General features: G+C 40.0%; 1 protein-coding gene across 1 annotated transcript in view; it reads left to right on the top strand.

Moving 5' to 3' along the window:
- The window catches only part of stpg2 (sperm-tail PG-rich repeat containing 2), a 47,668-nt gene that overhangs the window by 15,684 nt on the left and 17,946 nt on the right, over positions 1 to 14,038 (top strand). Inside the window, 4 exon segments of the mRNA XM_031856685.1 lie at positions 2,344 to 2,347; positions 3,164 to 3,327; positions 3,462 to 3,509; positions 3,511 to 3,549. Of these exon segments, the coding sequence (XP_031712545.1) occupies positions 2,344 to 2,347; positions 3,164 to 3,327; positions 3,462 to 3,509; positions 3,511 to 3,549 (255 nt within the window).

The raw sequence follows: 14,038 nt of genomic DNA, 5'->3' as shown, positions 1-14,038 counted from the left end.
GTGTCTGTTTTCAGTTGGTCCCAATCTGGAGAGAGCGTATCCGGCCGCATGCAGCCGCCTAGAGGAAAAGCACTGCACCCAACTTCTTTTTTCTGAGCGTTCTGCCTTTTTTTTTGTGCACTCTGAGCGCTTCAAGTTCTCAGAAAAGTGCTGGTGATGTCACTGTAGAAAATCAAGGACAACCACTGAAAAAAAAGCTGTTGGTCTTAACGTCAGACAAAGTTATCCATTTCAAGCAAAAGAAAATGTCTGGCAAGTGCTTAATTGTTGACTGCTGAGTATGTAGGCTATTACAGAAAACTTTAAAAAATGATTCATTTACCACTCAGTTTAACTTGCAGATTATAAGGAAGTGAGTGTGGAATTGAACATGTAACTTAGCCCCATGAATGTAGTAAAGTTATCAGGTTTATTATTTTCCAGATCAGTGTACAGATGGATGTTATGGCAAAAAAAAAAGAATCATCACTGATGAGATGAGTTAAGAACGGACGGTCAGTCGGCAGGTTTGGTTGAGTGCGATAGTTTGTTTTGACTGAAATTCATAGATTTCCTTGGATTGCCGAAGTGTTGTCTTTTCTTTACCAATTCATGTGACTCCCCAGTCTGAACTCATCTCAACAGTTTTAAATGGGGTTTCGTTTGGTGCCAGAGGGACATGTGGGCACTTACACTACTTCTATTGTTCCGTCACTCTGTGGCACCATTAATCCACATTAACAGATGTCAAGACGTTCTATCAGGGAGGTACCCACAGAGGCATCTTGCATGGACTACATGTCGGTTCTTGGCATTGTGATCAAAAGTCTTCCTTTGGCATTTCCTGTCATACTGTATGTGAAATGCAAACAAAGCTCAGTTTCTAAGTTCGAGAGAAAGAAAGTGTGCCCAATAAGACATCATCAAAGCCAGTTGAGCAGCGTTGGATTGACAGATGGCCACAAACCCCAGCTTTGACTTTGAATGAACACAGTTTTCTTTGGCCTTGAAACAGCATGTCTTGTAACGCCTACTCCTCTTTTATTCTTCTCTTCAAACACTCGCTCCATTTCTAACCCAAACACTCGTCCTCTCAGTCATTTACTTCTTTTCTCTCCGTTTCCTCCCCCAGCTGCGCTGCTCGTTCTTCTTTTCTCATTTCTCCTTTTCGACTGAAAGCTCAATAATTCATCTGTGCATTGCTAACACCAGTTTTATTACCCCACAACAAATTTTCCATAGGCTGCATTTTGTTTAAGTAGAAAGTGCAAATCAATGATTGGCATGTTTCCAAAAAAAAGGGTTAAATTTAAGATCATTCCTGTAGTTTGAATGTCCTCTGAACTAACTCAGAGTGTTTGTGTGTGTGTGTGTGCGTGTGTGTGTGTGTGTGTGTGTGTGTGTGTGTGTGTGTAGGCAGGACATTGTTAATGTGGACATGCTGATATCTGAAGTTATCAAGTTACATAACAACCAGCTGAGGGGCTCAGTTGAAAGAGGCTGAAGAGAAATTTGGAGTTACATTGAAACACAGTTTACCTTCAGTAATTCTGGCTGAAAAGGCAACTTACCTGCTTTGGTCCACTGATTGCCTGTGTTGTTATAATAGGTAATCAGATGAACACATTCGTACCCTGGAAGTGAAGCTGGCAAGCAGTTGCAGCGCTGAATCAGCTCTGATATCAGCAAAATAGTCAAAGAGCATTACATACCTGATCGTGTGCATCATTATATTTGTGTTGGAGGTGCTGTTTACCCTATCTCATTTCTCTCTCCTCATCTCACCACTTTGTTCTGTCTGTAGACATTTTACTCTTTTTTTCTTTTCTCTCATTCATTTATTTTTTTCTTGTTCTTTCTTTTTTGTCTTTTCTGTTTTCTCTCAGTTCACTTTGGTGTGTTTAGATTTTCTGAGATAGCTTTTCGAATTTCTGCATGCAAATGAGATGTTCAAAGCAGCAGACTAGCGCTACTGCTCTACGGATGGCAATGTCTATCTGTCTGTCTGCCTGCCGGTCAACCACTTTGGGCCTGACTGAAATATGAAAGAATTAAGAAAGGGTTTGTCCTCTTGAATTCAGGCTTAATTAAAAAAAAAAAAAACATATGTGCCTCAAAGTTTAGCTAAGTCTGACAACGATTAGCTGAACCTGAGATGTCTTACAACGGCTCTTAAGGATAAACACTTGATAAAAACATGGCCCCTTCATCCATCCCCCAATTTTGCTTTCTGTTGTGTAATTAGCAATAAAGCACCATAAAGTTAGTTTTTCAGGTAAGCTGCATTTGGTCAGGTTCTGTCTCTGATTGGTATCTCTAAATGTGAGATGTCATTTTTTGTTCTGATTTGTTTTGATGTTCCAGATGGGTATAATTTAGTTAGAGAAAATAAATGGATTATATAAAACAGTGTGAGATCTCAGTTTCATCAATAGTGCAATTCATTGTTAAATTGTACAATTTTCTTTGTTTCAGTGTCATTTTCTGTTTTATTGCTGAGGCTGTATTGCACATTATATATACAATACAGCTTCTCATTTGCAGTGTTTCTCATTCGCGTTGCCCTGCAGATTGTTGTATTTCTGTGTTTACTTGTGCTTTCTGTATTTGTATCATGTTTATGAATCCGCATACTGTATCATTGTCATCAAATTTATGAAAATGTTTTCTTCATTTGCTTGTGGTTATATATTATTGCTTGTGAGTGTTTTCTTAAGTTGTAGGGATTTCTCAGCCATGGTATTTAAAATTTGTTTTTCAAAACAATCATCGTTCTTCTGTGTTTTTGAGTTGTTACCAAAGCAGGCATTCACACATGCAGACATTCTTGTGTATTGTTGAGGAGACAGCTATTCAAATAGCAGTAACACATGAGTGTCTCCATATGAAATTTGATGCTGCGCAGGTGTCATTTTCAGAGGAAGCCAACACTACTTACACACTGGCAGAACTAAAGACGCTAAGCCAAAGTCACACCTACGCTACATGTGTCTAAAGTCGTGTCTTCACTGTAAGTTTACGTAAATTCCTTTTGCATCGTCGTAGAGGTTTGGACAGAGCTAACAGGTTTGAGGGAAAGTAAGCACTCCTGGATGTTGTCTTTGACCAATTCATCTCAAGACAGTGAGGAGAAGGACTATATATAAATAAACACAATAATCTCACCTTTCTGTACTCTGTGCAGGTTCCGGGTCCTATAATATGTCCGAGCATGGTTTAGCCCCTGAGAGTTTTAAAAAGGCAGTTTTAGAAAGAACCAGGATGGGAGGCGTTGGCTCCACTGCTCAACGCAATTCCCTCTTCCACAACAAAGAATCGACAGAGACCCCGAGTCCAGGACAATATGAGGTAGAAAGAGCAATCAATATAGTCATTTATTCATTTCTGTGATAGTAATTAGGCTGAAATATCAAGCTCTGTTACTCATTTCTTCACTGCAATGTGTGTGTGTACGTGTGTGAACGTTGTGTGTTTGCATTCAGACAGAAAAGAAGACAGTGGAGCGCTACAAAAAACAGCAAACGGCGGTTTTTCAAATCAGCCACAGAACGTCTGGCCCTGCTGGCTAAAGTGAGTCTGTTTTCCTCTATCTCCCAGCATCCCCTGCAGTTGTCTTTGTCTCACTCTTTCTTATCCTCGCACCAAGTTTCTGTTGCAAAGCCGTTAAAACCTACTTAACAGAGGAGTCTAAGATGAAGCAAAACAGCATTACAAGCCAAGTTTTTACTTTCATAAATGGGCCATCGCAGCGGCAGCGTCTGACCCACTATGCCGAGGGTACTGTTTTCCAGCAGTTAATTGTCTTTGACTGCTTCCTTTCTTCCATTCCTCTTCCTCCTAATGCTCATTGATGCTGGGGAAAACAGGTCACAATTTGTGATAATTACTTTCTTATTCTTCTGCCTTGTTCCTTTCCCTTTTGCCGCGATCTTTACTGTTCCTCTTTCGCCCACTTTTTTCACCTCGAACTGATGCTAATATAGTCCTAATATAATACAGTATATTAACAGATGTGACTCTTTTCTCTAAACTTAATTTAGTTGGTTCTCAAAATAATTCTTCTCTTCTCTTTATTCATGATCAAACTTTTATGAGTATTTCCTCAAACTAAAACAAAAGGAGATCATGCTTTTTCTTTTATGTTCATGATTATACGTACATTTAATATTGAATGCTTTAGTGTTATAGTGAAAATCAGAGTATTTCTATAACCACCGGGCATCAATCTTAAGACAATGATGCACAAGCATGCCCAATAGAGACTCATCTCACTTATCTAAACCTCAGATACAAGCAGGTTTCAATAAATTGTCATTTAAAATCTACTGCCCTTCAAGGTAACTTTCCATGAGTGACCTGAATATCAACTTTTATAAAGGTTGTAAAATGAATATCTTTACGGAACTGATTGAGAGAAAAGAAACGAAGGAGGACGTTGTAATATTCTAGGGCTGTGTGTTTCATAATTGCGTCCAAAATTAAATAAAAATGTGAACAAATTGGAAATATTTCTCAAACCATTGTCTTCACACTTTCACATTACATCACTAATCTAGCATTATGTATTCTGCATTTGAAGTTTATATCATTAAATACATAACAAACAATGGTGCTACATTTGAAAAAGAGACAATGTTTGTATTGAGAAAGCTGGATTTCTTTTCCCAGTGTGACACAAGATGGCGTTTACTTGCATATAAATCACGTGTTAATGAAGAAACACAGAGAAGCAGCTGGACGTGAGGGTGAGCAGTTACTGACTCTGGTATTAACAAAATGTTCTAGGAGAAAATTATGTAAATGATCCGCTTCTGCGTATTCTACAGCATTTTAATATTCCAGATACACAATTTGTATTTTCAAGTACCCTTCTGGGTACCAGCTGGTGTTTACTCTGATTAACTCCAAAGGTTAGAAGTGTTATCTAAATCTTGAGGCAAAGGTCTCCAGATCTGATCTTAACATTGTAAACTGTCCCGCTCTCTAGAAAGACAGAGTTTAAAGGGTAATTCGGCACTTATCAGAGAGGGCAGAACAGTGTCGGTGTAATGCTCCACATCACCAGTTTTAGTTGGTCATTTTTCATATCTTTCAATCAGTTACATGCCGCTAATACATTTCTTACAGTAACGTCACAGTAACGTCACAGTAACGTCACAGTAACGTTTCAGCAGTATGTTTATGCAGTCAAGAAACTAGGAAGGTTGGCACAACAGTCTATCAGAAACCTGGCTACATACGAATCACATTTCTCTTCTCGCCTTCCACAATCATTGTTTCTTGTTTAAACACAAAGGGAAATGATGGAGGAGGAGCTTTCTACCCTTTGTTAACCAGTATTGAATGACCTTTAAACGGTTACATCTATGAGCAATGCTGTTTTCTTTTCACAGATGGCAATTTTTAAAGTCTAACTAATAAAAAAAAGGATGGAAAGAAGTAAGGAAATTATGTTATGAGGTAGAAAACAGCCGTGCTTAGGTCTCACCTCGGTCCAGTAGTCATCAGTCCTCAACGTCAGGACACAGAGCCCTGCTGGTTTTCATACCTGCTGTCTAATCGGGTAGTGATTTATACCTCGGACACCCCGCGAATGCAATTAAGCACCCGGTAAGACATAAAACCAGCAGGACTCCAGGTACAGAGGTGCAGGATTGAGAACTTCTGCCCCATTAGAAGAGGAGCGGAGCCTAAGCAATACACAGGTGTCACATGTGGAAATATCACCACATACACCTGCATTAGTAAGTGAGCATGCAAATGTTTTACATCAGCGATTCCCTTGCGTTCCTATGTAGTGAGGTCAGAGGTCAGGGTTAGCTTCGTCTGGGATGCCCTGCTGCGGCCAGCATAGTAGAAAGATTATGCCATAAAACCTTCTGGATAGTAAGGGATATCATTGTTTCTGTCCTAATGAGTTGTAATATAACTCTGCAACTAATAAACCTTTTGGCAGAGCATAGCATTTGTTACAGTTATTGCTTTTACACTCTAGTAGTTTGTCCGGCACTTTGGAAAAACTTTATACATTTATATTATTGTTGGTGTTACATTGTTAATGCATTCCGATAATGCAGATCGCACATTTTGTAGATATCACAAATGAAGTGCGATGTGACTCATTAAAAACTTGAGAAAGATCCATCACTGATTGTGGTGCTGCTCACCTCTGTTATTGTCTCTACCTCATATATCTGTCGTATAGCGCCGTTTGCCATTTTTCATGACAATGGCTCTGTGTAGCTTCCTGTCATGCTGCAGTATATTGAGCTGATGGATGACCTGGCTCCCTCAGAATCCTTGGTGTGTGAGATAACTTGACAGCCGTGCCAAACTCAGTCCACATAATGTCTGTGTTTCACGTTGTCATGTATTAATATGGTGTAGCTACAGTATGGATCTGGAGAGGCGAAGGTCGGCAAGTTCAAATGATCAGTGGTACTTTCGTTTTAATGCCGGACACACAGAGTGATTAAATATTTAACAATGGCTGTAAACTTGCTTCAAATCCCAGCGGCAGCACCTCCAGCTTGGTTTTGTGTTCACACAAACATAATTGGCTGCAATCGCAGGTGGGGAACTGGCGAGTTCAAGGTGAAAAGAAACGGCTGGCGGCACCATGTGACACAGAGGTAGCACATGTCTGTCTGCAGCACTCCTTCGGCAAACAGCAGGGTTCGCTGTGACAAGCACTGCAGTGGACAGGGTTTGGACTCTTTATCCTGGGAGAGAAAATGCAAATAAAAATTTAAATATTGAAATGTTCTTTAGATACAGAATATTACTTCCATATTTCCCTCCTTGTCTTGCTCTCCTTTTATTTCTGGGTAGTACCTCTGAGTGCTCTGTGGAGAAGATCTAAGGCCACTTGTAATGGCGCCACACTGAGCCTCCTTTATGACCAGTTAATGAAAAACCACCTGGGGATGTCTTAGCTGTAACAGTTAGCCACATGCCGCGCCGCAGCCTAGGCTGTGTCCCTGGAAACGGCCCCCCCACTGGGACATATATTAAAAGTGTCTAATTAGGAAACGATCACCATCATGAGAAGGGATTAAGACAAGAAAGATGAACAAAAAAGGAATACAGACAAAAAGTACGTCTTCGTTACCTGTTTTATGTTTGGAGGTTTATGTCTTCAGTACTTTGACTTAAAAGCTTCATCTAGCGGTAGAGGTTGACGTCTTGTTGGAGAAATTATTCACACTGCATGGTTTTTGAAATCAGAATTATAAAAGACGCACCATGTCTGTGGAAATGATAGAAGCCGTCTTGTGGGGTGCATTACACACGGCAGGGAGACCTGTTATCTGACTTCCGATATTTATCACAGTCTTTCCTCTTTGCTGTTAGCTGCTCTGCTTTTTATTATCCAGATCTTTTGTTTCTCGGTGCTTGTTATGTTTTGAGGCAAGGTCCAGTTTATGTAGTTGCAGTTTATGATCATTTATTCCATGCACAAATCTGTCTATTCCCAAATTCACTCTATAAGGATTAGATGGCCAAACAATGGGTAAATATATTTTGAATAACAGGCACAGCATGATTTATTTAAGTCGATATTTCTTACGTATCTTGTGGTATGTCCTCGTTCAAAGGATGCTTATATTTCTGACAGTCTAAATCAAACACACCTTCGACTAGTTCAAATATTTGAAGCTATGTTGGAACTGTACTTTAGCTGCAGGTCTGGATCTGATAGGAGTTGATTACCTGTCTGTGGAGAAGAAAGAACCAGACATGCTGTTGCGAAATGACAGATCTGCAAGAAGAGATGATTATGAGTAGAGCATATCTCAAATGAGAGTTTGCTTTTCTCTCACGTCTAATCCAGGACTCCTTCCCAGTTTTATATCTGCGGATCCCCGTCTTTCTCTTTCTCGTTCTGTTCTCTCCTCCCTCTTCTTTTCCTTTCATCCCTCTTTCATTCCTTTTACCGCACTTTCCACATTCCCTCCTCTCCATCTCCTGTCTTCATGTCCTTCCTCCCGGCCAACCCTTCCTGATAATGACCTTCACGTTGCTGAGGTCGTGGGATACCCTCAGGCAGCGCTGGGAGAGAATAAGTGTGGAATTTAATTTGGAGTCATGTTTTACCCCAAGGCAGTGGAATTCCTCTCCTATGGATCAGTGAAATATTGCCTTGTCCCTTCAAGTGATAGGGGGAGGTTTGACGTGGCGTTTTGTCCGTCTGTCAGTCAATTCTTACTAATGCATGTCAACATTTTGATGTTGAGATTAATAGTCTTGATGGACTGTTATTGTTATACTCGGTGAGAGTGAGGGATTGTCAATAAGGGGGTTGGTTCAATAACGAGGTGTTGGCAATAGCTTTAATGAGAAGTGCACTTTCACTTATAAGTGCACTATTAGTTAATTGTGGGCAGCGGGTTTAATTTGCACACAAGATCCTCCAGTTGAACATGAAAAGAAATTGTACAACAGAATGTTACAGGATATTTAAAGATTCAACCGATGTCTCAGAGTCACCATGTTTTATAAATCCATAGAAGCAAAGACACAAGTTTCTACAACAATAGTAGCCTCAATACTTTTAATATCAAAAGGTGAAATAATAGAGTGACACAGGTTTTACTTCATAGTTTATGTGAATTGCTCAACTAAAAGTGTCTTCAAACCCTCTCAGCTTTTGCAAGGTTTTATATTACTCTAATCTTTTTAAATACCTCATATAACTCTCAGTAACATCAGTAAATAATCATCGCTTTTCAGTTTCATTCAAAAGCCAAATATCTGACAGTATTAAGTTCTTGTTCCAGCAAATCTGTTGGTTCCATGCAAGTTATTTTAAATTGATGTAACCAAGCAATAATGTCTCTGCCAGTCAAACAAATTTCAGTTTATCTGCACTAATATCTGTTATGCTGACAATGAACAACACTCCATAATTCTCCTTCCTCAGCGAGTCACCGCCTTGATGGAATCAGACACACAATATTAATTCATTGCTTTCATTACATGTATCACTGACAGTGACTGTCGGCAGGATTCATAATACGCCAGGGGTGTGAAAATAATAACGAAAAACAAATAGAGTAAGGAGGCACTTCACACATCCTTCACTTGGCAACTCTCACTGTCGCTGTTGGAGATAAGACACTGACTTCCAATGCCATGGCAACAAATGTGATTTTTTATTTATTTTTTATAGCTACTCATTGTACATATGCTTTTACTATACAGAGTACAAGTACTTTACTGTAAAAATAGCTGTGATTGCTACATTATGTGTGTGTGGCAGGTGTTGCTGTATGCGAGGTCGCTCTATTAGGACTATAGCTCCATGTGGTACATGTGCCTCTCCTCAAAAATACAACTTTGGTAGGAGCTACTTTATGTGAGCTATATGTGGAGACTGGACTGCTGTGTTTCCCTCCCACTTTTTTATTATGCTAGTTTACTACAAGCCATATACAACATCAAATCATATTCAGTAGCTACTCCATTGTATTTCTGGTCCAGCGACGCAGACACACATCATTCACTAGGCCTGATGCAGTCAAGGGAAACCTCATTAATGTCAATTACAAGTGGAAAAACATCACGTTGCTCTCAGAAAAAGATACCACACACAATGGGCTGGAGAAAGACGGAGAAAGAAGAGGAGAGATGAAACTGAATGGAAGAAGCAGTGGGAGGTAATGAAGGAAAGACAAAGAGGATGAGAGAGAGAGAGCCTCTGTGTATGATGTGTAATTATCTATCCTATTTGCTCTGGTTGAGATAATTAGAGTGTTTGCTAAACATACATTTATCAAACTTAAGCACAGCATTACCCCCTCCTGCTCTGCAGAATGAACCAAATGACATAAATCCAAGAGGTGACATTATACTGAGAATGAAAGGAGGGGTGAGGTTAGAGGGATGAAGGAATGAGTGAGAAAGAGGGACAGATTGGGGTAAAGAAAGGTTGACCCTGTAGACGAAGAAAGATGGAAACGATGAGAAGAAATGAGGCATTGTGTTCTGTGGCATGAATAAATAAAAGCCGCGTGACAGTTGCACGGAAGGTAATGCCATGGGCAAGATATTCCTGAAGTATCTGGAATCGGAAAATACACAGCGGCCCTGAGTTTGTCACTTATTGACTTTTTATCTCTGTGTTTCATTGCATTTTTATGATATATCCATGGACAGCTAATGGCATGTCACGGTGCAGCCTCCATTTATTGGAGACAAGGGAGTCGGGTGATGAAAGAAAGGACAAAAACAGGAAAATGGAGTTTTGGATTTGATATGGATTTTACTGTCAGCTGTCAGGGTAATGATGATGATATGAGTCCCTGTGAGAATTAGAGCGCGGCCACATACATAGGGCACATACTGGGAAAGAGACTCACTCAAACACTTATAGATGCGCATATGTTTATGCAACTGCACCCAGAGTGTAAATACAGTATACATATATGCATGCGCTTATGAATGCATACTCATTTATTATAGTTCCACATGCACAATTAAGTGACCGAATGAGAAGAGCTTTTTGACACCTCCACCCCGAGGCTTCTGATAACAGCACTGCCATCGTGCTCTGCTTAATATTTTCCTGAACAGTCTTGAATGTGATGGATAGAAAGATTTGAAGAGCAGAGTGGAGGAGCAGAGTAGTGGTGGGAAAGAAAAGAGTTGACCCAAGTACTCTAGTGTCGATTAAGGACCGTTTTAGGACGAGTTGAGAGCATTTATTTTTATTTTATAACATTAAAAGTAAAGTTAGGCTTTCGTGTCACTTTGTAATTCATTTAAAAAAAAAAAAAAAGACGAGATTGGGCGAGGAAGCTAAAAGAAAGTGATTTTGTTCTCTGATTGTTTCACGGCGGTTACATTCTAAAGCACAAACAGATAACCAATAAACACTCAATGGATCATTTATTGTGGAGACATAAGCTCTTAGTTCCATTTCCCTCTTCTGCAATACAAGGCAGCAGTAAAGATGTCGTCTCAGTGAGACCTAGGACCTAGGATTTTGTTTTTATTTTTTAGATGAAACGGGCGGGCCGACTGAACTGCAGGCTGCAGATTGTGTTCACCCTGCGACCACCAGCAGCCCTCGTCCCGTGTCATGTTGCTTTTTCATAAGTCAGCGGACTAATTTGCCTAATCTTCACAGGTCTTTGGAAACGCAGATAACGATGAGCTGAAGGAAGCTTTTAGTTCCTAGAGAAATGACCAGGAACGTCTTGATGGAAACTCGGCGATAGTTTCGCGGGTTTGAAGGATTATCAGAAGCCACAACATTGCACACCTATAATACAAAGAGGAAGGTTTTACACTTCTGGAGAATTATCATGGCAACAATCCTTTTATCCTCCATTGCAATGATTGCGAGGTGAACACGGGAATGTGCGCTTGTGCGTACGTGATTGCTCAACACAGAGCTTTGCTGGATAACATTGCTTTGAGTTTTTTTTGTTTTGTTTTCGACAGAGCAGCGGCTTCATTGAAATGTATGAGGTGGCTACAATTCTGGTGTCTGTTTGAACACGGCTTAAAAGTGTGTGTTGTGTCAGTCACATGAATTTGACCACTGAATCGCTGCAGTGTTTATTAGTCCCAAACTGCCAATGTGCTAACTGTATGCTAGCTGTAAGCTGTGAGAACCCCAGTTATTTTTGCTATTTCCTTTCAGTCTCTCCTTTGGTGTCAGTTGTCTCTGTACGTTTATGAAGTAGATTCATTAAGCCCCGGGCTGTTTTGCGTCTATTTGCATCTTTCTACTGCAGCCTCTAAAATTCACTTCACGTTCTGAACACACAGTAAGCCTCCAGCGACTTACGGAGCAGCGGGGCCCATTGTGACACTTGACACCATCAACATCATAAGCCCGTCTCCTGCGCAACTTCTGAAGCGGAGAGGGTGGAGGGAATCCAACAAAATGCTCTTGATGTTAAACACTTGAGCCGAGAAGTGCTGTCCCTGCATGTCAAAGCTGTCTCAACCCAGGTCTTTTGCTCCATGTGTCCAGTTTTTAGACTTGAAAAAGAGTCAGAAAGGTCCACCGAATTAAAACCGATGAAGATGAACAAGATGCAACATACCGTACACAGAATACATTTAAGTAATTTAAGCACAACTTTGTTTTGCGTATTCTGCACTGTGTCTCCAGTTGGTGTCTCAGAATGAATTTCCCTTTACAGTAAATAGAAGTGTCTGAATCTGCAGGTCCACTCATATTACAGAATTACACACAACAAATAACAAACAAATTATTTTTCTACTCCTAACTAATCTTTGTGCTGATGGTGGTGCTCAGGAAAGGTCATGGAGTCATTAAAGTCAAAGCAGATTATCCCCCTAGGAGCATAAATATTCTCAACAAATTATAAAGCAATTTGGAGACTGTCCTCGCAAGAACGACGGCTCAGTTATTTCAGCAAATGCCCCAAAACTACATTTGTTTATGAATGAATGTGCTCAGTTAATTTCATGGCAGCCTTCTCATGACAGTTTTATATTTCGTGTGTACAAATAGAAAGTTTTGCCCGTTGGTGATTCCAGAGAAAAGGTTAGGGAGTCACCAAAAATGCTTCATGTTAACATGCTTTTATGTTCAATGTCAAATATTGTTGCAAGGTTTCATTATTGGCAGGTAAACCAAAAAAATATAGATTTTAGGAGCTGGGAGAGAATGCTCACTTCTGACCTCACCTGCCCTCTAATTAAGTTGTGGTAAGCTTCATCATGGCTTGAGTGGAATAGATTTCTATTAAGTGATTCATATCTAAAAGAAATATTATGTTGACATCTCACAATGACACGAGCACAATGTTTCAAGTCTGTCTTGATTTACAGTGACACCATGGGGAAGGCGATGAGCGGTGAAGTAAAAGATCAGAGAAAGTAAATAACCACATAGAAAGTAAAAGGAGAGCTTCAGCGACTGGAATAAAGGTGGAAAATGAGGATGCATGCATGAACAAGTGAGTCTTAAAATGTGTGAGAGGGCACAGATGGAGAACTTGTCTGTGTGGCACTTTCAGATTTTATGATGTGTGGATGCTCTCTAAGTTATTGCTTGGAGGAAAAGATCACGTACGCTCTGTGAAATTCTTTTTCCCTCTTTCTTTCGATTCCTCTCTTGCTGTGAAGTCCTGGTTATTGTTACCTCCCTGCTGTCTTGCTCTTATAAAACAAGTGAACTGAAAAACAGCCCTTCCTCCAAAAGCCTGACTCAAAATAAAAGACATTTTACAAGCGAAGGTGGATAAAAGCTGCATGATTTCTCGCACATTCGCACAACTCCAGAGCAAGCCTTTGCGGAGTCCATCCTATTGTATGCAACGTAAACACCGCAGAATTGAAAATAGTTAGAGAATTGACTTTGCATATGTTTAAAGAAAACTACTGTTTCCAAAGAAGAAACATGTTTTGTTTGAGCAAACAACCACCAACTGCTTTCCTGTTTCTGGAAACAGTGTTGCAAGAATAAAATCCACATTTGGGTCAGCACAAACTGTGTTTATTGTAAGCTGAACTGATTTCTATTTTTTTTCCCTTTCTGTCTTGGAAAAAGATGGCACATACACAAAGGAGATAATGTCGTCTTTCATCTGCTGTCTGTCTTCCTCCCCGTCTTAAATCCAGTGCCATGCTTAAGATAACAGAGTAGCAGGTAGCTGCTGTCATACAGGACTTCTACCGTATATCATTTTGATAAATGAAGCCTTTCAGATGCACCTTTTCCTGTCTGGTGTCAGAATCAGCCACGTGCTCCGTCCGTCAAATTTAATTTGTATCGACCTGCTTTTGAAAATCTTCAGGGGCATTTGTATTTATTTATCTGAGAATAATGGAATCGTCAGCAGATGCCTCCGGACCTGTGACACTGCCCAGAATAGAGATCAGTATTCAAACAAATTAAAAACTTATTTTTCCCCTTTTAGATTGGATTAGAGGAAGTGAAGTAATACCAGGCCTGGTCCTTTAATCTGATATTGTCCATGCTTATCATGAGGCTTGACTTTTACTTCTGCTGCCAATTTTCTCAGTTTCATTATTTTATTTTTAAATTGATCTATTTTCTCTCCTCATCCTATTA

This window comes from Anarrhichthys ocellatus, unplaced genomic scaffold (assembly GCF_004355925.1).
Source record: "Anarrhichthys ocellatus isolate YVR2014 unplaced genomic scaffold, GSC_Weel_1.0 scaffold17, whole genome shotgun sequence".
Lineage (NCBI taxonomy): Eukaryota > Metazoa > Chordata > Actinopteri > Perciformes > Anarhichadidae > Anarrhichthys > Anarrhichthys ocellatus.
The sequence above is the reverse complement of the archived record's forward strand: the minus strand, read 5'-3'. Positions and strand labels throughout refer to the sequence as shown.